This window comes from Silene latifolia, chromosome 7 (assembly GCF_048544455.1).
Source record: "Silene latifolia isolate original U9 population chromosome 7, ASM4854445v1, whole genome shotgun sequence".
Taxonomy (NCBI): domain Eukaryota; kingdom Viridiplantae; phylum Streptophyta; class Magnoliopsida; order Caryophyllales; family Caryophyllaceae; genus Silene; species Silene latifolia.
The window spans coordinates 20161798-20189754 of record NC_133532.1 but is presented as its reverse complement, the minus strand read 5'-3'; the positions used below and the strand labels follow the sequence as shown (position 1 = coordinate 20189754).

Sequence of the window (27957 nt, the reverse complement as noted above, 5' to 3'; positions counted from 1 at the left end):
TTTACCGTCACTGATTTATTTCACATCCGACCACATCGATCTCATCGAACCAAAATTTTATAAAATCCACAAAAATAATTCCAAAATAGTATAAAAAACATTCAAATTTCTCATATTCCCCCAAAGCCAGAAAAAAAAAGCTCAAAATAGAAATATGTTGTTTACAAGATCATGCAATGTAAAGATTCACTCTTTAACGCAATGTAGTTTCTGGGTAACTCAAAAACGTGACATAAAATTAAAATATCCTCGAAATGTTTCGATTTTATGCTCGAAACGGCGGGATTTATCAATGTCACTTAAAATAAGAGATTCAAACAAATACGGTTTGGTGGATAGGTTGAGGTTAGGGAGCTTGAGTGAAGATAAGTTGTCATATAACGAGTGTTTTATAATAAGGTGTTATGAGGTTGGGATTAATAAAACTGCTACCATTGCAACCATTGCTAATCTCTTGCAGGTTATTCATTTGCTTTCTTTTTATTGTTTTATATCATGTGGTTATGTCCGTATTCAAGTCGGGTTATTTCTTCCCAATTGCTATTTGTCGTGAATGAATTAGGCAGGTTTTTTTGGACTTAATTTTAAACTAAACTTGTAGGATGTGAACTGAACTTAACACCTGAATTGAACTTATAGGAGTAGAACTTTTTTAAAATTATTGAATCTAAACTAAACTGAACATATAGGATCTAAACTTTTCCGAATTAAACTTATATATATATATATATATATATATATATATATATACACATATATATATATATATATATATATATATATATATATATATATATACACACATATATATATATATATATATGATCCAACTAAATTTATAGAAATTTGAACTTTTCTCAACCGAACTTATAGGAGTTTGAATTTAACTTAACTATATTTAACTTTGTAACACTCCCATTTGTTCATGAGCCTTTAACTAGACCTTCCTGTAAATATGGTCGTTACCATCTCGGTTTTCCGAGACAAGACATATCATAACAATGATTAAAGAGCTATCTAAGACTTCATTAACATTTATACAACCGTCTTATAAATTGAAAAATACAACGGATGAAACTATACAGTGAACGAATATCCCAAACTAACAAATTTATAATCAGGCCCAGTAAACGATCCCCTCTCACATGCTAAGCCACGCCCCAACCTCCCAGCCAGCAACCATAGCATCAATCATCCATATAATCACCACTACTCACCATTTTCCGAATATATCAAATCGATAAACGCAGGTAGTTGGAAAAGATTTAACACAACAGAAACACACACGTCAACCTATGGTCTAGTAGAAATAATCAATACATAACACAATACAGTAACAACCACACTAGCAAACATAGGCAACCACCAACTGTAACACCCCCATTTATTTAGGAATCTTGAGCAAGAAATTCCCAAATAAACAGGACTGTTACCATCTCGGTTTCCCGAGGTAGTGAATAGCAAAATACAACAACCAAAGTACTTTAAATAAAATTTAGCGATTACATGTTTATTATAACTTAACCAAACTAAAACTTAATATAAAACTAAATACAACTCGCAGCGGAAATAAATAAAGTGATTATTAAAAATAAATGGTAGTCAATACAAATGAGAGTAAAAATCTGAGAAATTCAACCAAGCGATTTTATAATCCTACCAACCTTAAAATGAAGGTTACGTCCCCGTAACCTATTTACTAAAACAAAAGAACTAGTGCTAAACATGACGAGATAAACATGGCTTTGGGGTAACACATATCAGCATATCACTAGACATGTTATTTCCTACTACACATATTACTCACACTCTAATATGTGAAACATCCAATTAATACTATCACATTTGCATTCTCAGATAGATATATATATATATATATATATATATATATATATATATATATATATATATATATATATATATATATATATATATATAGAGAGAGAGAGAGAGAGAGAGAGAGAGAGAGAGAGGGTTAAGCTCATAGCGCCTTACATCTTATGAGTCACCTAAGTCCTTATAAGGACCTAGGATGGAAGGATGGAGGGATGAGATTACATCTCATCCAAGTCCACAAACGAACCTCCCTAATCTCCCTCCCTAATTCTGTATAACTCCTCCTAATTTTGTATAACTCTTCCACCATTCTAATCTCCCAACTCATTTCCTCATTCACTCATCCTCTCTCACTTCTCTCATTCTCTCTCATTTTTCTCCCTTTCTCTGAAAACAAAATAAAACCAAATCAAAAAACCAAAAAAAAAACCCAAAAAAACAAACAAAACAAAAATCAAATCAAAAACAAAAATCATCACCTATCTCCCTCACATCCACCAGCCACCACAAGCAAAAAACCTCAAAAAATAACCCAAATCCCGACACCACCGACCACACGCCACCACCTCCGACACCACACACGACCGGCCACCACAAACCACGAAACCACCGCCACCTTTATTGTTCCTCACAACCGGCCTACCCAGAAAACGACGGTCTGCCCACCACCAAACCCGACGCCCTCAACCGCACGCTCCTCATCCACAACCGGCCTACCCAGAAAATGACGGCCTGTCCGCCACCAAACCTCGACCCCACAACCGGCCTACCCAGAAAACGACCCCACACCCACCTCATTTTCCCTTTCGCACACCCCTCTCCGTCAGAATCACGCAGCTACACCCACTACTTCCGTCCCCGACACCTCTGCACCACCGTGGTTGGTTGCTTGTGTTGTTTGGTTTTTTTTTTTTTTTTTTTTTTTTTTTTCAGATCTCCACCTCTTTCCTTTTGTTTATGTCGTTTCTTTTTTTTTTAATTTAAGATTATTATTTTTTTTAGAATTTGATTTCATATCTATTGGTTTATGGCGTGTTTTTTTTTTTCCAGATCTCCACCTCTTTCCTTTTGTGGATTTCGGTTTTTTTATTTTTTTTTTTTAAGTTTGATTTTTTTTTTGGATTTTTTTTTTCAGATCTACTTTTTTCAATATTGTTGGTTTTGTTTTTGTTAGATTTCGAAAAGTTTGATTTTTCTTTATTATTATTTTTTTTTGTTATTTGGTTGTTATTGTTATTTGTTTTGTATTATACGATTTGGACTAACAAAATATTGTTGTATTATACGGTTGTTATTGTTATTTGTTTTGTATTATACGATTTGTATTATACGATTTGGACTAACAAAATATTGCTTCCTTTTTTTTATTTTAGTTTTCGTTTTTTATTTTTTTAGATTTCGGTTCTTTTTTTGTTATTTCAGATTTCGTACAACTTCAGTGGTCATTGTGTACAACTTCAATGCCCTTATGTGCAATTTCAGTGATCATTGTTATTTGGTTTTTTTTTTATATTTGGTTTTTTCTTAGATTTACGGGTTTTTTTGTTAGATTAACGTTTTGTTGTTATTATGGTGGACTATTTACGACTAAAGTTATACATTTTTAACATTAAAGTTTAAAGTTATACAAATATGGACTAAAGTTATACCCTTTAAACTTTAAAGTTATACAAATATGGACTAAAGTAATACAAAAATTGACTAAAGTTATACAAATAAGGACTAAAGTTATAAAAAAATGGACTACAGTTATACTAATATGGACTAAAGTTATACAAATATGGACTAAAGTTATACAAATAAGGATTAAAGTTATAAAAAAATTGACTAAAGTTATACAAATATGGATTAAAGTTATACAAAAAATTGGACTAAAGTTACATAAAATTATATAAATTCCAACTAATTTATCGAAAATGACTAAAAGTTATACAAAAAAAGACTAAAGTTATACAAAAATGAACTAAAGTTATACAAAAACAGACTAAAGTTATACAAATATGGACTAAAGTTATACAAATAAAGACTAAAGTTATACAAAAATTGACTAAAGTTATACAAATATGGACTAAATTTATACAAACAAGATTTTGTATCAATTCAAATTTGGACTAAAGTTATACAAAAAATTGGACTAAATTTTTATAACTTTAGTCCATTTTCATAACTTTAGTCCTTTTTGTATAACTTTAGTCCATTTTTGATAACTTTAATCCATTTTTGTATAACTTTAGTCTTTTGTATAACTTTTTTTTTTGTATAACTTTAGTCCAAAATCGTGAACTTTAGTCCATAATAAGATAACTTTAGTCCAAAATTGTGTGACTTTAGTCCATAATATTATAATTTTAGTCCTTTTTTTATAACTTCAAATCAAAAAATCGTGAACTTTAATCCATGATAGTATAACTTTTGTCTAAATGTAATTAAGATTTGAAACTAACACAATGTCATTGTTGTACATAATGTAAGTTAAAGTTATACATAATGTCACTGGAGTTATACATAATGTCAGTGAAGTTATACATAATATCAGTGAAGTTATACATAATGTTCATTGAAGTTATACATAATATCGGTGAAGTTGCACACAATATCATTGAAGTTGTACATAATGTAAATTAAAGTTATACATAATGTCAGTGAATAAAGACTAAAGTTTCAAATATCTTCTTTTTAGATCTAATAATTTATATAACAAGACGAATTTTAAAGAAACGACATTTGTAAAAATAAAAAAGTATATCACCAAAAAAAACGATATTTAAAACCCGAAATTTGTATATCACCAAAAAAACGTATAACAAGAAGATATTTGAAAAGAATAAGTAACAACAAAAACCAACAAAAATTAACAAATAAAATAAACCGACCCCAAACAACAAATTTAACACAAAATCTGAAAAAAAAAAAAAAAAAAAAGTGACAAAAATAACCGAGACGCAAAATTTGAAAAATAAATAAATTAAAAAACGAGTTTATAGAATTTACCGACGGTGGTGGGCGGTGGGGGTGGGCGTTGGGTGGTGTCGGGTGGGATAGTGGTGGGTGGTGGTGAATGAGGAAGAGAGGAATGAATGATTTATTTGGATTTTTTGGGTTTTTTGATTTATTTGGCTTTTTTGGGTTTTATTTATTTATTTGGGTTTTTGGGGTTTTTTATTTATTTGGATTTTTTGGGTTTTTATTTTTTGGGGTTTGAGAGAGGAGATGAGTTGTGTGATATGTGAGAGAAGTGGATGAGAGAAAAAGAAGTTATAGTGAATTAGTGATTAATTAGAAGGATTAGTGAAGGAGGAGAGAATGAGTGATATTAGTCCATAAACACACTTTTTGGAGGTTGATCTTGGCCATCCATTTTCACCATCCAATGGCTTTTAATAGAACTTATGGACTCAAATACATATGTTGGCCTTAGTTGATCTCTTCTCTTCTCTCTCTCTCTCTCTCTCTCTATATATATATATATATATATATATATATATATATATATATATATATATATATATATATATATATATATATATATAGAGAGAGAGAGAGAGAGAGAGAGAGAGAGAGAGAGAGTCAAGTTCAAATGAGTCCACCTAAAATGGTGAGTCCCTAAGTCCTAATCTAAGTCATTGATCTTCTAAGATTGATGGTTGAGATTTGAATCTTTTAAGCAATATTTAAATTGAAACTTTAATGTTTTAAAAGTAAAACTTTAATCTGTGAATGTAACTTTATTATTTTCATATGTAACTTTAATTTTTTATATTTATTTTATATATAAAAATTAAATTTTTGTATTTTTGAATATAATTTTAGTGTTCTACGACTGAAACTTTAATGGAAAAAATGTAATTTTAATTTTTCTAACCCATTTTTTAAAATAAAAATTTGATTTTATGAAATCATTTAATTGGGACTTGTATTTATTTAATTTAAATAATTTTTAAATATAATTTTAATGTTCTACGACTGAAACTTTAATGTAAAAAAATGTAACTTTAATTTTTTTAGCCCATTTTTTAATATAAAAAATCAATTTTGTGAAATAATGTAGTTGAGACTTGTATTTATTTAATTTAACTAATTTTTGACTATAACTTTAATGATATACGAGCAAAACTTTAATGTTTTAAAGTAAAACTTTAATGATTAATATTTATTTAATTTCACTAATTTATGAATGTAACTTTAATGTTGTACGAGTGAAACTTTAATGCTAAAAATTGAAACTTTATTTTTTTTTGGCCATTTGTAATTTTTCCTTGTCCATGAAACGTTATTCTTTTAGGATTGAAACTTTAACCCGTGAATGTGAAATTTTATACTAAATAGGGTGATTTTGGATATATTAATTTGAATTTACATAAATTTAGTCCGTTAGAAGTGTAATTTTAGTCCTTATCCATGTAATTTCAGTCCATATCGTTGAAACTCTAATCTTAACCACCCCGCCTTTAACTAAAAAAGGCAACCACCGCCTTTGTCACCCAAACTGTCACACCACAGCCATTACCAACACAACAATCACCAAATCCGATGACGCCCTTCCCTGCAACCACCAAAACATAAAAAAAAAAGTGTAGATCTTACCAAATAAATAAAAAAGTGTAGATCTGAGTTAACTAAATCAAAAAACCGACAAATCACCCATAACCCACACCCCACCCGCCAACAACACCACCCACGGTCCAACAAACACCAAATGAAGAGAGAAAAAATGAGGCCAACTTCTGCCGCCACCATCTAACCCGCACCCGCACCCACAACCACCAGCACCAACGCAATTGACGAAAAATCAGGAAAAAAAAAGTTAAACTGAATCAGAAAAAAAAAACGACCACCACCACTACCACTACCACCACGGTCCACCACCCATCAAATCTGAAAAAAAAAAGGAGAAACGAGGAGGTCGCGCACAGCCGGCAACGACAACACCCCAACACTCACCACGACCCCACCTGCAACCACCAGATCTTAAAAAAAACACAGAGAAATGAGGAAGGCGGCAGAGGAGGGAGGCGGCAGCGTTGGAGGCAGAGGCGGCGAGGCAGCGGGTGTGGCAGGAGCGGGGAGAACGCAATAAGAAAGGCGTGACAGGGGGTGCGCGGCAGAGTGACGGTGGTTTTACGAGGTAGAGAGACATGGCGGTGGTTGTGGGAGGTAGATAGATGGATGAAGAGAGAAAGAGAGGAAGAGAGGGAAGTGGGAGGTGGTAATGAATAGAATTAGGGTTCTTTGGGCTTTATATAGGTAATTTATTTTCAGAATTAATCTTGGCCATAGATTTTGTTATAATCTAATGGCTAGGACTAGGACTCATGGCCTCACCTTAAGAAGGTGGTCTCATTTGATGCTAATTCTATATATATATATATATATATATATATATATATATATATATATATATATATATATATATATATATATATATATATATATATATATATATAGTATAAGGTTCATCTAAGTCCACATCTTACATGTGAGTCCATAAGTCTCATTGTGAGCCTTTGGATGGAAAAGATGAAGGGTTGAGATTGGAAGCAAAAAAAAGGAGGATTAATGCATAATTAAACACTCCCCCTCTCTACTTTACTAATCTACACTAATCAATTATTAATCTACTATATAACATTTATTTTTCCACCTACTTCTCTCTCATTCACACAATTCATTTCTCTACCCTCTCTCTAAAAACCAAATTAATTCAAAATCAAAATAAATAAAAACCCTAAATCTTCCACCACCCACTCTCACTCCCACCATCACTATCCTACCCGACACTACCACCCACAACCCACCACCCGACGGCCCACCAGATCTGTCCCCTTCTACCACCTCTGTCACCGCACCTGCGCCCCCACGCACCCACCAGCCCGACACCAACCCCATGCACCCACCACACCGCTCCCTTCCACCTCGCACCACTGACACAACCAACCATGAACCCAAACCCAAACCAACCACCCACCACCGCACTCTACACCCGATTCCGACTCGCCCCTTCTACCACCTCTGTCACCCCACCTTATGGCCGTCTTCGAAAAACTAACCCACCTTATCTCCACCACCGAAGCCTCCCTTTCCGCCACCCTCTTCAACTCGCCTCCGTTCCAATCCTTCACCGTCTTTCTTCTAGAAGTCCGACTGGTGGTGTTATTGTTCTTTTCTTGTTTTTTTGTTTTTAGTTTCCCTTCTTGTCCCACCTTTTTCGTTTTCAGATCTGTCATTTTTTTTTTTAACTTAGTGGCCTGGGGTAGTGGGGTGTGGGGTGGGTAATGTTATAGTTATTGTTTTGTTTTCTTTGTTCTTTCTTCTCCTTGCTTTCACGATCAGTTATATATTTTTTTTTTTGAATTTTTTTTTTTTTTTCAGTTTTCGTTTTTTTTCTTGTCATATTTAGTCTCGCGATTTGACGTTTCAGATCCGATATTTTTTTTTTTGAGTTTGTTGCATGTGTAGGCCGTAGGTAGACCTGGCAAACGGGTCAACCGGGTCGGGTTCGGGTCGGGCCAGTTTGGGTCGGGTCATTTCGGGTTTCTCAAATTTTCGGGTTAGTTCGGATCGGGTCAGTTCATTTCGGGTTACGGGTCTATTTCGGGTTTGTTGGTCGGGTGTGTTTCGGGTCAAGCGGGTCGGGTTAATTCGGGTCAGGCCATTTTCGGGTCAAAGATTAAGAGAAGAGAGACATTTCAAGTCTATTAGAGTCAATTAAAGTTATATTTTGTCGGGTCATTTTCGGGTTGAGTGGTTTCGGATTGGTCATTTCGGGTCGGGTCTGTTACGGGTCCATGAAAGCTCGGGTCATTTTCGGGTCGGGTCGGGTCACTTCGGGCTTCGGGTGTCATTCGGGTTCAGCAATTCGGGTCGATTTCGGGTCTCGGGTCATCCTTTTCGGATCGGGTCAATCGGGTCGGGTTGATTTTGCCAGGTCTAGCCGTAGGGTGGTGGTGGGTGTAGACGGGTTTTTTTTTACCTTCCTCTTTTGAGTTATTAAAGTTAAAATTTTCACTATTAAAGTTCAGATTTTCTTACAAATTTCCTGTTAAAATTACACTTTTTTCTATTAAAATTACACTTTCTTCTGTTAAAATTACACTTTTCTCCATTAAAATTACACCTTTTTCTGTTAAAATTATACTTTTCTCCATTAAAATTGCACTTTTTTCTGTTAAAATTACACCTTTTGTTGTTGTTAGAATTACACTTTTTTCTGTTAAAATTACACTTTTCTCCATTAAAATTACACTTTTTTCTGTTAAAATTACACTTTTCTCCATGAAAATTACACATTTTTCTGTTAAAATTACACTTTTTCCATTAAAATTGCACTTTTTGTTGTTAAAATTACACTTTTTTTGTTGTTAAAATTACACTTTTTCTGTTAAAATTACACTTTTCTCCATTAAAATTACACTTTTTTCTGTTAAAATTACACTTTTCTCCATTAGAATTACACTTACTTCTATTGGACTAATGTTACACTCTCAATGGACTTGGTCATATTCTCATTGGACTAATGTTACACTCTCAATGGACTAAAATTACATTCTCAGTGGACTGAAATTATACTTTCCTGGACTAAAATTACACTTTCCTGAACTAAAATTAGATTTGGGATCCAGTGAGAACCACCTACATAATGAGAACCGTGAGAACTCCACCTTATGGATATTTTTTGTAAAAAATACTGACATATTTGGATTCGGCATAGAATTTTATGGGTAGATAACATATTTCTTGGTCCAAAAAGTATAAATTATTTACGAAAATCGAGACGAGAAATATTTTATTAATTTTCATGGAACTACTACTCATTTCCATGTATCTAACAATTTTCATGCACCTAGAACTCGTTTTCGTGCACCTAGAGCCTGCTATTTCCATGCACCTAGTAATCATTTTCATGCATGTAACAATTTTCATGCACCTATTATTCGTTTTCGTGCATCTATAGCTATTTTAGTATACGTAGTTGTACTTTCGTACACTAAGTTTATATTTTGTTAATAAAAAAAAAATTGTTTACCTAGACTAAAAATGTGTTTGAATAAACTAAACAAAAGATAAATGATCTATCAAAACTTTCAGAACAAGATTTGATGATGATTTAGTGAGGGTTCTCACGGTTCTCATTATGTTAGTGGTTCTCACCGGATCCCGACCCTATATATATATATATATATATATATATATATATATATATATATATATATATATATATATATATATATATATATATATATATATATATATATATATATATATAAACTAACTGATAACTCCATCCATCACACGATTCATATGATCACCCAATTGCAAAGATAATGCCAATACACTACTACATCTCACGGCCCAAGGCCTCACACAACTCCATACAATACTTACCTCAATCCGCGCCTGCAACAAGGCCAACAATATACATTTTAAGGCATCCCATTGACTCCTAAAATAATTTAACACGACTTCATTTTAATTACCCCACTCAAAATTTTCTCTCAAGGTACCCGGTTAAAAACTGAGAGGGCCATGGTACGAATTAAGGCCAGTTTCTTAACCGCACTAAGAGGGACACCTAACAGTTTCTACCTGAGGTTCATTTTATTAGACACATCCTAAATTCATTATTATTCATTGGTTAGGCCCGAGCATCGTTTTGCTCTGATACCACTTTGTAACACCTCCATTTATTTAGGAGCCTTTAGCAATACATTCTCAAATAAATAGGACTGTTACCATCTCGGTTTTCCCGAGGTAGTGAATAGCAAAGTACAACAACCAAAGTATTTTAAATAAAATTTAGCGATTACATGTTTATTACAACTTAACCAAACTAAAACTTAATATAAAATTAAATACAACTCACAGCGGAAATAAATAAAGTGATTAATAAAAATAAATGGTAGTCAAAACAAATGAGGGTAAAAATTTGAGAAATTCAACCAAGCGATTTTATAATCAGAGCCAGCTTATCATGTGACTATTTATCCTACCTGACAATCAATATCCAATTACACAATTCGAGCTAATCAACTAGTAACACTCTTCAATAAAACCGTCACCTAACAAATATAATAATCGTATACAATTACTAACAATCGAATTATATAAAATAGTTAAACTAATTATAAACAATTTATTATTTATATAATTAATTATCCATTATTCATTAATCATTATATTTATATTATCATGTGACTTAATATTTGTAAACCCGTCTCAAAATAAACCAATCCGATCATCTACAAATCACAAAACACCACGTACAACTAGAGCTGGCCATCAGCACGGGCTGATCCGGCCCGGCCCGGACAAACACTCCCTCACACAAACACACCACTCCCTCACGACATACACCCCACTCCCTCCCGACATTCAGCCCTCAACACCACCATGCTCACCTTCCTGCCACGGTATCACCAGCCCAGACCAACACCGATCAACTTCCATACGAGCCCACACAACTGCCCTAACCCGGCATGAAAAATATATGAAACCGACGCAACTTAAATAACTCACGGTTTACACCACTAATCACAACCACCACCAACATCCGCCACTACTACCACCACCAGACCAAGCCCTCACCGTACCCAGAACCACCAACAACCCAGTCACGGCCACCATACTTTCGTTTCTGCCACCCACGACTCAATCATCAACAACAACAACAAGAATTTTTTTCTAAAATAGGGTTGAAAGCAAAAGAAATTAACAAAATAGGGCCAACTTCAAACTAATTACCCAAAATGGGTCCACGTAGGATCGGGATGTATTATAATTTGCTTCGGAAATAAGTCGTTGAGCGGGTGAGCGATTTGACCTTAAGTCGCTCAGCCCCATAGCGACTATAACAATTTTGCAAAATAAAAAAAAATGACATTGTAGCGGTCGGGAATCGAACTCGCATGTTTAGACCACCAATCTTCAGACCATGACCATCAGTGCAAAGCAAATGCTATGCTGAAATTACGCATTTAAAACAAATATTCTAAACTAAATGCGTCTTGGGATTCGGTTAAGAAATTCAATACGTTTAAGCGCTGTAATTATTCAAAGAATATCTCTTGGTTTATTGGTGAGATTAGACGTTGTAATTTTGCGGAAACCCCGGGTTCGATCCGCGCTACTTCAATTTTTTTTTTCCCCAAAAATATTATAGTTTCTATAAAATCGCTTTGGAGCTGAGCGACTTTATATCAAACCGCTACCCCGCTGAGCGACTTATTCCGAAGCAAAGTTTCAGATATTCCGATCCTACGTGGACCCATTTTGGGTAATTAGTTTGAAGTTGGCCTTATTTCGTTAATTTCTTTTGTTCTCAGCCCTATTTTAGAAAAAAATTCCAACAACAACAAACACCAACAACAACTCACGTAAATAATCCGCCATACTACGACCACCACGAGCTACCACCTCCTCCTACACCACCCCACACCGACACCAGTAATGCTACCATGGCACGGCCCCCAATGACACGCCCTAGCAGCAACTCACGACACCCACAAATTCAAACATCAACTCGATAACCCGTCAACCACCCACACAAACAACCACCTCCGACCACCCTAACATCACCAATAGGACCGACTAATCACCACGAACCCAACCAACCCCAGTTCGAGTCCAACGAGTCAAAGCAATTGTGTATAAAATAGTTCCAACGTGTTTAGCAATAACTATGCCCTATCGCGTAAAAAAGCACTTCCGACCACCTATGACTACCCATGGTGGTCGACTCATCACCCCGGAACCACCCTACCAACCCAAGGTCAAGGCGTGCACATTAAAGGGTCCAAAACCTGTGTTCAACGTGTACTTCTAACCCATAACCACCCTTCGAAACCCTAATAACAGCCCCCTTCCCACCGGTCAACGGTGGTCAATGGTAGGTCCGGTCAACCTCTGGTGTCCCACGGTCAAGGTCATGGTCTCGAGTCAGTCAACGGTTGTCTATTTAACGAGTTATATTAGTCTTAAGGTGAGTATGTTATGAGACGATTAGAAAATTACCTTGTGACGATCTCCTAGCTAGTTCTTCCTTCTCTTTTCTCTTATGTGAATTATTTCGTCCTTCTCTTATGTGAATTATTTGTGTTTTATGATGGAGAAGGTCTATTTATATAGGTATTAGGTAGGTCATAGGGTATAAGGAAGCAATTAGGAAACTATATAATTATCATATTACTACTATTATTAGAAAATGCAATTATTATTGTAATTACTATTATTATTACTATTATAAAAGATACTAGTACTACTAGTTTGAATGCCCGTGCATTGCTACGGGGTAATTAACTTATTTATAATGCAAAAAAAAAAAACGTTATAAGAGTTTAATGTTTACATTCTATGTCTAATGATTTGTTTACATATTATTAAAATATCTTTTTTTTTAAAAAAAAAGATTAATATATACATGGGTTAACTCTTATTTATAATCATATAATCACCTCACCTTATACTAATCTTTCGATGTGGGACAATTCTAGTATTTATAAGTAGTATATTCACCAAACTTGGATTATTTTTCTTATGTGGGACAATTCTACTATTTATACATAGTATATATTCATCAAACCTGCATTGTTTTTCAATGTGGGACAAATAACCTACTCAGAATTACACCATCTTTTTTGCACTTAGTTCGACATCCAACCAGATCCCGAATACTGAATACGGACAATTGCTACTCATTATATCTACTAGATATTTAAATTTAATAGTATGATCAAGTACTCTCTATTAATATTTGCCTTAATTTTGTCAGATTTTCCATGTTACCCCTACTTTTAAGAATCTGTCTATGGTACCCTTGAGATTCCATTTTTTTTGCCCATGGTACCCCCTAATGTAAAGGCTGTTAAATGGACGTTAAGTTTGATGGCGTGACAATAAAATAACAATTAAAAAATAATACCCCGTTTAATGTTTTATTGGTACAGATATCTCTCTCTTTTAAATGAAAATTTAATTAACTATATCATTATAATATTGGAAATTTCTCATGGTAACCTTGAACTTTGATAGATTACACATGGTATCCCTAATTTTAAGTTTATGTAAATAGTACCCTGTTCACCTTTTTCTTTCCCAGAATACCATTTGACAACTTCCGTCATAACGTCATTACTCCTATGACTTGTGACGCCTTTTTATTTTGTTATCTATTACACAAACACTTCATCATCTAATTCCTAAATCAATATTTTATTTAATAAACTAACATTTAATACCTAAATAACAAAACACAAATAGCATGACATGCTCAATTACTCATCTAGTTACTCATAGGAGTAACGACGTTATGAAAAAAGTAAACACAAGGGTATTATATGTAGAAACTTAAAATTAGGGGTATTATGTGTAATCTACCAAAATTCGAGGGCACCATGAAAAAATTCCGTTATAATATTGACCATTTTATCGCTCTTTCTCCCACCTAAAAAAATAGTACAACTTTAAAAATTTAACATTTAATTCAAGATTATGTTTAAAGTCTCTTATATAATAAGTATACTTTGAGAGGTTCAATATATTTGGAGTGATACCTAAGTTCCAAGGATAAATCCTATTTATAATCATGGGATCACCCTACCTTATGATAATCTTCTGATGTGGGACAATTCAACTATTTATACTTAGTATATATTTATCACACTTACATTATTTTTCAATGTGAGACGAATAACATATTTAAAAGTACACCATATTTTTTGAACCTAATTCGACATCCAACACGATTTAATAATAAGCAAATACTATATTATCTATTAATATTCATACGTTTGTTTTCTTTTTATTTTTATCATAATTAAAATATGTGCAAATGATATGAACATATACTTTAATGATATAAGTTTTTTAAGGGTTATTTAATAATAATACTCTATACTATTGGAGTCCTTCTCAAAATACTCTAAGCTTCAATTTAACTCACAATAAACCATACTATTGACCCATTATATCATAATACACTCAGGTGACCGACTACCTCTTTAGCAGGTCACTCCCATCCTCTCCTTGCAAACTTACCCGTTGCCCTCTCAATTAGTCTCAAATCATCACCCCCTACAACCACTGCTACCATCCACCATACCCTCAGTCACCAATGCTTTATCTAAACTACGGACAATTTGCGAATGACCATGTTAACGACATCAGCATGGCCCCCTTAAATCCCAATTCCTTATTTTATTTTTCATTCCCAAATTGAAAGCCCAGATTAACCTTCATCTCACCGATAACCCCCCACATCTGTTTTATTTTTTCAGATCCCTTATTTCTTCATTTAGAAATTCGAAAAAATCCAACAAAGTTTCCATAATATTCCTTCGGTCTAACAAAACCCAAATAAAGTGTTGAAATCTTTGGGTTTAAAACTTTACCCAGATTTGAACATAAAAAATGCAAGATTTGCTTGTTCTTCTCAAATGATTTTGTCCAGATTTTACCATCAAAGGAATTGCCCAGATTTTACCAGCGAGCTAAGAATTGGATGTGGCTGTTATGCTTGAGAATGTAGAGAAGTGGTGGTGGTGCTGTTTTGATAGGTGATGTAGCGGTGGTGATGAGAATTTAATGCGACAAAGTTTCTCCGTATTTTTGTACATTTGAGTTTATGTACTTAATTCCTTAATTTTGATGATTAAATGATTTCGTAGATCTTGAGTATGGTCAGAATTTTAATTTGGTTATTTTGATTCAATACCTTAATTTGGTAAGAAGAATTGTGGTGTTTTAATGGCGATTGGTAAATTAGGGGAAGATGATGGAGGGTGGCTGGCGCTTTTAGAAGTAATGGGTGGATTTGGGGATATTCGGATTTGGGAGGAAGAACAATGGTGGCTTGGGGAAGAAGAAGTGGGACTCACACTTGAGTTTACCTGCTAGTATAGGTTAATAAATGGGCAATTCTAGTACAAGACAATAGATGAAATAGTTGGGTATAATGATGGTTTAAACACAATTTGGAGTATTTTGAGAAGGGCCTCTATAGTTTAGAGTATTTTTATTAAATAACCCTTTTTTTAACACAATTCAAATTATATTATTTAAACGTAGTATATTTACACACCTATATTATTTTTCAATGTGGGACATATAAAATCTATAGGTAGAAAATATAATGATATAAACTTTTAAGAGCTCTCCAAGACAATACTTAAGAGACTCAAAAGATTTTGGGTTGATGCCTAAGTTCCAAAGATGCCCCTATTTATAATCATAGAATCACCCACCTTATGCTATATTTCGATGTGGGAAAATTCTATTTTTTATATGTAGCATATTTGTTACACCTATATTATTTTTCAATGTGGGACATATAACATACTATGAAATACACCATCTTTAATATGTGCAAATTATATGAAATCTATATATACTCTAATGATAACATTTCTTACCATGAATCTAATAATATTATTTTCATAATTTTTTTAACGACATTATTTTGCCAAATGAAATGTAAAAGTTTTTATATAAAAATTAGAAACAACACTTGAATATAAAATAAGAAATACAGAATATATATTATAATAACTAAAAGATTTTCCAAAGATTAACTTAGGTTATAAATCATTATTGTAATACAAACTCTTTTAAGAGCTCTCTTTGACAATACTTAAGAGAATCAAAAGATTTTGGGTTATGACTTCTATTTATAATTATAAGATCACCATGCCTTATGATAATCTTCCGATATGAGACAATTCTAATATTTATACATGGTATATTTACCACACTTACATTACTTTTCAATGTGGGATAATTCTACAATTACCTTTTTCAATATAGGACAAACCTACATTACTTTTCAATAAAGGACAAATAACATAATACGTACACCATTTTTTTCGCACCTACTTTGACATCAAACCGATTTAATAATGAGAAAATACAATACAATCTACACTCTAATGATAGCATTTTTTTTTTGTCACAATCTAATTATATAATTTTCATACGATACTTTTTTGTCAAATGAAATATAAAGTTTTATATCAAAATTATAAACATCACTTTAATATAATATAGAAAATGTATATATATTAGACAGTTCTATTATTTATACATAATATACTCACCACACTTACATTATTTTTCAATGTGGGACATATAACATACTAAAAAGTACATATCTTTTATATCAAAAAATTTTGGGTTTTAATATCTAAGTTTTAAGGATGCCTCTTATTTATATTTATAGAATCACCCTACCGTATACTATTCTTTCGATGTGAGATACATAATTTAGTTATTTAGACGTAGTATGTTCATCATACCTACATTATATTTCAATGTGAAATATATAACATACCAAGAAGTACATGTCTCTTCTTAAAAAAAACCACTATTGTATACATATTATATTTCTTTGAATGTAAAACCACTTAGTCTCGATCATTAGATAAGGATCTCTACATCGTACATATAACGACTCATTAACGCTCTATTACTACTTTCATAAGACAACCATTAGTAAAATCTTTAGTTTTGTACTGTGTCAGGAGACTACCATTAGTAAAACCTTTAGTTTTGTCTTTTTTTTATTTTCTTGTTCATGTTCTTAACTCTTTCCCGGGTAGTTCCCAACGATTTCCACTTTATTTTTTATATCATATCGTAGAAAATGATAGAAAATCTTAAGAGCTCTTTAAAACAATATTTATGAGACTCAAAAAATTTTGGGTGGATACATAAGTTCCAAATATGCCTCCTATTTATAATCATAGGATCACATCACCTTATACTAATTTTTCGATGTGGGACAATTCTACTATTTATATATGTAGTATATTCACCACACCTACGTTATTTTCCAATGTGGGACAAAACATGCTAAAAATTACACAATTTTACATACAAAGAAGTTTTAATATGTACAAATAATATTATTTTAATAATTTTTACCACGAAGCTAATTATATTATTTTAATAATTTTTTTAACGATACTTTTTTTCCGAGTGAAATATAAAAGTTTCATATAAAAATTGGAAATATCACTTGAATATAATTTAGGAAATATATATATATATATTATAATAATTAAAAAATTATCCACTTTATTTTTACATCAAAAATTATTATTTATGATATATATAAGAGAGTTTTTTTCGAGCAATTTGAGAGCGTCCACATTATCAAAAATTAATTTAGAAAAGTATCATAAATAATAATTTTTGATGTAAAAATAAAGTGGATAATCTTTTAATTATTAATATATATATATATATATATATATATATATATATATATATATATATATATATATATATTACCATATAACATGCCTATTACTCGGCCCAATTCATCTTCCCAACTCATCCATTATTTTATTCTTAATTACCGTCTATTTGCAATTATTAATATAAATGTTTTTAATTAATTATTCAAATTACATAAATTATTCCTATAAATACTTATCAAATTACGGGGTATTACACCAACACAACCACAATCACATCACTCGACAAGCGTGTTAGTCGCGATATCAATCTATATGCGTGCTTCACCCACAAGACATCTCGTGCGTGCTACTATCACAGGACACATCATACGTGCTACAGTCACACGGTATATCATACGTGCTAAAATCACATGGTATGTCTCATGCGTGCTATAATCACACGACATCATGCGTGCTACGATCACATTGCCTCTCCCTCGGAACATAAAATGTGCACATCCCTACACTGGGGCGGTTGTAACACCCCAAGAGGATATGGGATTAAGTTGTCCCACATCGGAAAAAAAAGAGGCTTCTGATATGTTTATAAATGATTCTACCCACCACTTAGTAACAAGGCCTTGTACTTTTGAGGTTAAGTGAAGACAAAATAATGGCCCAAAGGTGCACATCTCATCTTATTAGGGTTGTGTTACGATGGTGGTGGGTCAGGTAGTTAGAAATGGTTTCAGAGCAACCCTGTGACCGAGTGGTGAGCCTGTGGTCAGGAGTACCCGGGTCACCCACCTAGCGGGGAAGGATTTTGGGCTTAGCTGCGGTCAACCTTATGGCACAACGAGAACGTTGTGTTCTGTTAGTGGAGGAGTTTGTAGCACGTCATGTGGTTTTTAGATTAAGTTATCCCACATTGGAAAAATAAGACACTTGTAATATGTTTATAAATGATTCCACTCACCATTCAGTAACAAGCCCTTGTACTTTTGGGCTTAAGTGAGGACAAAATAATGGCCCAAAGGTGCGCATCCTATCTTATTGGGGTTGTGTTACGAAGGTGGCGAGTCTGGTTGTTATAGAGGCAAACGCGATCAACGGCGTCAGAGCCAATTACGACCCGCATTGACTCCCAATTTCAAGTATAACCAAGTCATACGGCGCACGTTCGTCTACGGTTCATATCAATCACAATTCGCGATAATCTGATCAGCATAATTAAATCCTAATTCAATCACAGCCAATCAACAATAGTACACAAGCAAGAATATATCTCATGGTTACGAGTTCGTAACGTATCGATTTTTTCCCAAATTGATCGTCTTTACGAGATCTTTAATTTGAAAGAAAAAATTGTTGTCTTTGGAGTTCGTAGCTAAGAATTAGAGATGGCCAAAGATTTTTAGCTTAAAAAGAGGGGTATAACATAGAATTTAGAAAAACATAAGGGTACCATGTATAATATTCCATTTTTTTTACTACTTAGGTGAATTTGGCTTATAAAAATGAAAATCACCACAAGAATTCTGATATCGGGCGACTATAAATGGCTATCGCCTAGACCGATCTTCACCGTGATGACTGATATAAATAAACGGGCGAATGAAATCAGTCTCCAATTTGGAGACTGCAACTTTTCGTATGAAAATTAAATCGGGCGACTAAAATTAAGCAAATGCGACCGAAAACTGTCGCGCAATTTGGCGACCGCAAGGGATTAGTCGCCAATCCTCCTTACTGATATAAAACACAAAATCCCTGTCCTCATTTCATGAGAGAGAGAGAGAGAGAATGACACCACCACCAACACAACCTTCATTTCCCTCCAAGGGCTCCAACCTTAGCTTTTCAAACAAATGTAATTTGTCATTTTCTTTTCTCTCTGAATACCTCCAACTAAATAATGTCTTATAGACCATTAAAGTCCTAACTTTCGACGGTCTTACCTTCAAAGAAGTTAGATGGCGATGATCTATTTGGTGAAAGAGGCAATATGTAGTCAATTGGTGGCTGAGAAATACTTTTAAATATTGTAACTTTTTTTATGATATATATACATACATTTTCACCCAAGAAAATATTATAGAGGTAACTAATAACACAAGTGAGTGATCTTTTTCTGTGTAGGAAATTAAATGCAACCATGCTCAAGCCCTTGGATTCTCCAAGGAGGGTTTTGCAACAACTCCGGCCATGAGAAAACTTCGCCTCATTTGGGTGGTTACACGAGTGCATATTGAGATGTATAGATATCCTAATTGGTTTGTTTTGTTTCTCTTCAAAAGTATCTATTTTTTGTTTGTTTTTCGTGTCTACAAAATAACCGGTATTTGAAGCAGTCCGATGTGATTGAGATAGAAACATGGATCCAACCAGAAGGTAAAATAAAGACAAGACGTGATTACATTATCAAAGACTGTGCTAATGGTGAAGTGATTGGAAAAGCTACTAGGTAGCCTTCATCCCACTTCCACATCTAAATTATTTGTCGTTCGACAGCCGCTACATTATTAAGAATTTCTAATATAGTCAGTAATTTTGCTATAACATTCTTTTAAAATTGATGGGTTCAATATTTTAATGCTCGAGTTCCGCGATATCATCTAATGTCATTCATTTCAAGTCCATCGTAGAAAAATCAATTCATGCATTATACAACCAAAGTATATGTTGCAGCGTAAAATCGAGCTTTGTGATCAAGTATTCGAGCTTTATGTTAAATAATATGAGTTTTATTAGAAAGTATTGAACTCATCCATTTACACATTAAAAACATGAATTGTGATTTAGCTCAGAAAAAATACATATAAGCTCAGATTCTTATACCTTGGTTGTACAATGCTTATGGTAAAATTGGATGTATAATCCTATTTGTGTAGAAAAATCATGAAAAATATCGGTGATCTGGATTATAATGGCGCCTTACATACTCTGATACACTGGTAAATTCATGATCAACCACTTGCGGCCTCGCGACATTAGAAATGAAATTTTGATCACAAACATTGTGATAAATACTTTGTACCTAAAATTCATATTTGATCGCTTAAAAATTTTCACCGAGATTTCATAAACAAAATATTTTGAATCCATTATTGCTTATTTACTTGTATCAAATTCACCTTCCATCCTTCATTTCCACGACCCAAACATGAATTCATCCTTATTGCTTAAACATGTCAAGTTCACATACCTTTTTCCCCTGTTGGTTATGATTTAAATGCTGAACTTACTTCACTTTAAACTCCACTCCCCGTATTTTGGTTTATAGAGAAACATTTGACTAGTCATGGTAGTCCTATTAGTTCATGGTTGTACAAACAGGAATATAGTAGAAGTACTTCATTATATCACTCGATAGTCTATCGAGGACTCCTGACTTTTGACTCCAGAGTTGCATCTTCACTTCAAGTAGTTTAATTCCTGTGAATATAATGGAATATTTGCTTTAACTAGATATCATGTAGGTTTACATACATTTCTACTTTTTTTTAAGAAAAATAAAATAATATTAGAGGTGCAAAATAAATGCAGCTTTCATACTTTCTGCAATGATTCTTTAGCCTCAAAATTTACAACATTGCTGACCTTTAGTACTTAAACTTATACATGTCATATCTCATTGCAGCAAATTTGTGATGTTAAACACGGACACCAGAAAACTTGCGCGAGTCGGTCCTCAGATCACCGACGAATTAGTAATACTTTATCCAAAAGAACTTCGGTTAGTCCTTTCATCATCTTTTTGTATTTTTTCTCTTTTCGTTGTACATAAGTATTACGCCCTTATATTATACGAAGTTGGTAAGGTCTTTGTCGTGTAAGCCTATCAAACTATATTTGTAACTCAACTATGTTATAGGGTATTGGAGGTAGAATCACAAGGACGGTGAGGTTAGGCTATAAGTCTCGTTTTAATTCTAGTTTTTGTCAAATAACTAAGTAGAGAAATAGGAACAAATATTAATAAACTAGAGGAGTTAGGGGATTTACGGAGGGCATGCAATAAAGTCTCGGGTCAAAAGTCAAGGTAAAAGGTAAGAAAATTAAGACAAGTGAATCACGTAAATAAGGGATGGCAAAAAACATTAATGCTCTCGCAAGTAATTAGTACAAGTCCCAATTAGTCACTAATACGCTTTTCGCGTTATTAGATACTAATCCAACCTATGTGAAACGAGTCAAAGCCGCGGATTTCTAATGTTGGATATAAGACAAAGAAGAATAAAACGACTTAATCGTCATTAGAGTGACCTAGCAATCGAAGACCACACAGGGTTTGCAATTATAGAATTAAGACCAAATCCCAATTCAAAGACACAAACTTTGATAAAGAATAAACGTTGACTCACTAAGTTAGGTAACAAAATGCAAATTAAGGTCTAGTTAAATAACACTCTTTCAAGCTATTATTAAGAGACCATTTTAATAATTTAGCATGAAATTGACTTAAAACACAAGTGAATAAACCAATTCATATAACAAAGTCTCAATCTTTATATGCAATACCCCAACCCCTAACAAGTTAACTACTCACACTTGAACAAATTAACACTAAGTTATCTATTACATTAAACAATGTACTAAACATAATTAAAGTAATAAAGACTTGATCTTAAAATAAACAAAGCATTAAAACTATCTAAATAATAGAACAAGAAAAAAAACGAAAATAAAAAGAAAAGTGGGAAAACTATACCATACTTAAACCGAATGATTAGATTCAAGTAGTGAAAAAAGTGGAATACATAAATATTAGATCTTGAGATTTAAATAATTAATTAAAATCTAAACCTAAGCTAATAAAAGACGAGAAAATAAAAAGACGAGAAAATAAAAAGGAGAGAAAAATGGGTTTTGTCTTCTAAAACTACTGTTACTCACTACTGTATATTGTCTACTGCTGTGTATTCCCCGTAAAAAAAATAAGGCATCTTGTTCTCTTCTACTGATCTCGTATAAAACGAAGACATACTGCCCTTTCTATCAATTTATAGGTTCTGCCAAATATCCTCGGCACATTACTTCAAATCGTTGACAAAATTAACTAAATGGACAAGTTTTCCTCTCGCATAATTATCACTCAACATCTCTCTAACCTCTTTCTTTTACGGAGTATAAAATTAACTTAAAACTTTCAAAAATCGATTTTCATCCTGACAACAAACTTAAAATATTGAAATAACAAATTCAACTACTAAAATCGATTTCCAGTTACACTTTAAAAAATTTCCCAAAATAATTAACTAAATTGGAATGTAAATGGCGGCAAAGAAAAATTCAATCCAAACAAGCAAACCTTATTTGAAATCATCCTGTAGTTGAGCCAAACGAAGATTAACGAAAATTGTAAGAGCACAAAATCACTAAACAAGCCACCAAATTTGCAGAAAATCAGCCCTCTTAGTAGCGGAGATACATCGCTCATCACCTAAAGTTTGATAAATTTCTTGCCATCATTAGCAACCAAATCGAACACACGTGCACTTCGAAAATCGCTTCATTTTTCGGCCAAATTACAAACCTTCATTTGAAGCATCAATAATTTTCGGAGGAGGTCGTCGACGGACGTGGAACCACCATGTCCCCACCTAGGGCCAGGCGTGGAGTCACCACGTCCAATCCTAGGCACAGACGTGGAGTCACCGCTCCCCCACCTAGGTTCAGACGTTGATCACCCTCGTCCTAGCCTAGGCCGAGACGTAGTGGTTCCACATTCATGTCTAGCTTCGGAGGTGAGGCCTGGGTTTGGGGCATTCTCCTGCTTCAATCAAGACATAGTTTCCTGGTTTGGTGATGTCCGTCATTTGTGCTCGATTCAAGAATAACGTAGTTGTTTCTATTAGTTGGCATTAATTATTTGATTGTTTGTTTTTGCTATTTGATTGGAGCCAGAACTAATCGGAAGTTGTTAGCTGATTGTCGTTTTTTTTATTTATTTATCCTAATTCGATAAGTTTAACGTAGTTTTGATTAGTAACTTGTTGATTCGATTAAGTTGTTAGTTATTTGAACTTATTAGTTTCGATTGTCGATTAAATTATTTGTCGATAGTTTAATTGAAATATTTAGGTAGGAGGGCCGGAGAGGTAATTTAGAAATTCATTGAATTTGTCGACGATTCGAAGTACTTTGCCGATGCCGAATAACGATTGAGATTTCCAACTAATTAAAAGCTAGACTAAAATTCTCATCTAATTAGCTTTATGGGCCATGCATTATGTATGATAAAATGGCCCATTATTGACTAAGTTGATGTCTATGAGATTGAGGTCCTTTTTTCTTTGAAAAGTTGGCCCAAATGCAAGCTAAACTTGTAGGAATGACAAAATGACCCAATTTAAAGCGTGACACACGACCCATTTTGTTCTAGAAAAATTAGCCCTTGTCTTTGTACTTCATCATGAAGTAAGTTTCATGCACACAGTTTGTTATTGCATCTTGTTAAATCCATATTTTTTGAACCGATGCCTACAGAAATTAAAGTAACAAAAGCAGTATTTAATATAAAATTATTCATAATAATTATAATTAAACTACTAACAAGTAATTAAACTAATAAATGAGCTATTTGACGATTTAGGCACACCAAATCAAAGTCAAATAAAGATATAAATAGGAATTAAACTGATATCAAAATAATACTTATCAGAAGTAAGAGACTAAATACATATTGTAATAACAACAACCTCAAAGGCTTTTGCTCGTGGTGTTAGAAAGGGGGTCGGATGTACGCCATGAATCATAAAAGATAGAAGTTTTTTCTAAGGAGTCTATAATAAAAATCACATAAGAATTTCATTTTTTTACTTCTATTTTTGAACATTAGACGTGGATATAAGTGGATGAACCATCTTAATTTACTACACAATACTTTTAAGATCAAGCATAAATTCTTGTTTAAAACAGAGGTATCCGGGTAATAGATCAAACGAGTCAAGTATTACTGAATTTCGTACATGAGAGAAAAAAACAAATATCTAGGAAATAATAAAAGTGTCTCGTCTATATAAATAGTCTTATCCTTAACCTGTTTTAACTATAAAACGGATACTTTCGTCTTAAGGGAGACTAACTAAATATCAAGTTGCATTGTTTTAGCTTTTTTGTTATGATTATATTTATATAGAATAATTAATTTGATTGATATGGAACCTTTTTTAGTTCTTTTATCTACAAAGTTTGATTGGTACAAGTTACAACCCAATAATCTTGGGCCATTCAGATGTACATAGCCTTGTGTTGGAAAAACATAAAGATATTCGTTGATAAATCGTAACAAAAATTGCGCCAATAATTGCATCAACCGACTATCACTTTGCAAAACAAACACTATAACAAAAAAAAACACACACTATAAAAACAGACGGTCTTGCTTGTGACGGTCACAAAGTTGTGACCTCTCACAACACCCCCCCCCCCTCCCCCCCTTGCACTTGCTCCGTGTGAAAGGTGACAAGCTTGTGACGGAATAGTGCCGGCACAAATGAGAATTTGTACTAGAAAAATAGTATTTCCTCTATTCATTTGGATGCACTACATTTTCCTGTATAGGAAGAATCTTACCGGTACAAATTCTCTGTCCCGTTTTGTGTCTCATCTTATATCCCATTACTTTTTCTAATGACATATAATCACTTTGGTATATATAATCATTACCATTTTTATTATTGGCGGTGTGATGTGTCAAGATATTAAGGTAGTGAACCCAAGATGAGACACAAAAGTGGGATATATGATCTAAACTCAGAGCCTTAGACTAACTCACAACATTCACACTCTAGGTAGGAAATAACACAACAAAACACCTTCCAGAACTCGGAGTCTTAGACATCAGTCATATTTCTAGCTCATAAAAACTTTGGCTTATACGGGAACTTGGGCTATCAAGATCGAAGAAAGATTTTCGATTTACTGTTTTTGAGATATTTAGACTTTTCCACAATTAAGTAATAAATTCATGTTCATGAACTTATTTAAGGTAAGTTCTAGAACGATCAATCCTCTATATATACTAAAAGAATAAGAAAAACTCCAAATTTTCCCACCTAAAACACATCCTCTATTTTTGATATAATCTCCTACCTACTTTCCATTTTTTACATACCCTTATTTAAGACTTTTCTTTAGGTTTTTGTGATAAAAAAATCATTCTTTGTAAAATAAGTCGTATCTAAAAGACATGTTATTAAAAAAATCATAAAACAATATCATTAATTTTGTGTAAAAAAATATTTTCATTAAGATACACAATTTATGTAGTTACTTAAATCTCTTGATTAATTTGTTGTTTTATTTTTTTCCTCAAATCAAAGTACAATGATGAGAAATGTATGAAAATTAATGAATTGTCAATTTATAACCTATAAATACCATGTAATTCTGGGCATTCTAAATCAGTTAAAATCAAACATGTCCATCACAAAATATTCTCTCCGCTTTCTTCCATGTAAACCATTCCAAAATCCAAAAGCATTACAATTTAGCTTGTTACTGTTTTGATTTGATGATAAAGAACCATCATCTGCTTTATGTGAGAATTTGTGTAGATTATCTTCTCCCGAAGAAAACAACAAAATCATGAGAAAGATCCCGAAGTTGGCAGGTCCTGGTCACCATTCAAAATCGGGGCTAATGGTAAGGTTTTTTTTAACATTCTTATGCTATTAGTACGTTTGTTTTCTATTTTGCTTTTCTTACTCTAGTAAGTTTCATTATTATTGACGCGACCCTCATTTTGCTTCCAAATGTATATAACAGCCCAGAAGAGACGACATAGATATGAACCGACATGTAAATAATGTCACCTATTTAAGATGGGTTTTAGAGGTAAGTACTTAGTTATTTCTTTTCCTCTTACATAATTGTCACTTGTAAGAGTACATTAGACATGTTAACAAGATATGTAGTATAGTTACGCTATTTGAGATGAGACGTCACGATATATAAGAAGGGCATACAACTTAGTATACTCTAAAAACTTACCCTAATTCAAAAATTTTACTCTCTCCATTTCGTTATTATCTTCTTAATTGACTTTTGAGGTCAAATGTTAATAACTTTGACCATTAAAAAGTTAAAATTATAAAACCTAAAACCTAAAACATTATAATAACATATTTACATTCATTGTAAAAAGTTCTTTCGTAAATATATTTTTGTATGAAAATGAATTAATACGATTTAAGAAAACCGAGTTAAAATGGTGTATTGGGGGCTGTGTAAGTCAAATTAAAAAGATTATTATGGGATGAATGAGGTATTTTCAGATGACCAATAGTAGTGAAAGTCACACCTATGGTAATTGTGTCAACCATTATCACTTCTCTGTCTAATAAAAAATTTTAGTAACATGTTTTATTATATTCATGACACACTGAAACCCAAAAAAAGTTAAATATATTATGATAATGCAATTGCCATTTTAAATTATACTCATTTGTACTCCAATGTATCTGAAGTTGTGATACATAGGTGAGCGTTCAACTCAATTTTATGATAGGCCGATCAAACTCAGAATCATGCAAGCGCACGAAAATTTCCTTTACATGTATGCTTTATCTAAAAAGGATTCGAGCTAATGCATCAATGAAGCTAATTGATTATTGATTACATGATTTTTGTTTCACCAGAGTGTGCCTCAAGAAATAATTGACAACTACGAGTTACAAAGCATAACCTTGGATTATAGGCAAGAGTGTCAACAAGATGATGTTGTAGATTCTCTGACAAGCGCAGAAACAACTGATAAAAGTCTATCAATCCCACCTCTTAAAGGAAAAAACGGAGCATATTCAACAACAAGAAACGATGATGATTATGGTGTTCAGTTTTTGCATTTATTAAAATTGTCTTCTAATGGGTGTGAAACTAACCGAGGGTGCTCTGAATGGAGAAGGAAACCTCAGAAATAGTGGAGAGATGGATTGTCTTCTTGCTTGAT

At 33.0% G+C, this 27957-nt stretch overlaps 1 protein-coding gene across 1 annotated transcript; it reads left to right on the top strand.

Annotated features, from left to right (window-relative positions):
• The first annotated feature begins 106 nt into the window (after window positions 1-106).
• LOC141590939 (oleoyl-acyl carrier protein thioesterase, chloroplastic-like) lies at window positions 107-27957 on the top strand. Its single transcript, XM_074411445.1, has 7 exons — window positions 107-460; window positions 20142-20279; window positions 20354-20466; window positions 21643-21738; window positions 26564-26651; window positions 26775-26843; window positions 27647-27957. Exons 1-7 carry the CDS (start codon window positions 155-157, stop codon window positions 27926-27928), a joined length of 1092 nt encoding a protein of 363 aa, XP_074267546.1. The 5' UTR covers window positions 107-154; the 3' UTR covers window positions 27929-27957.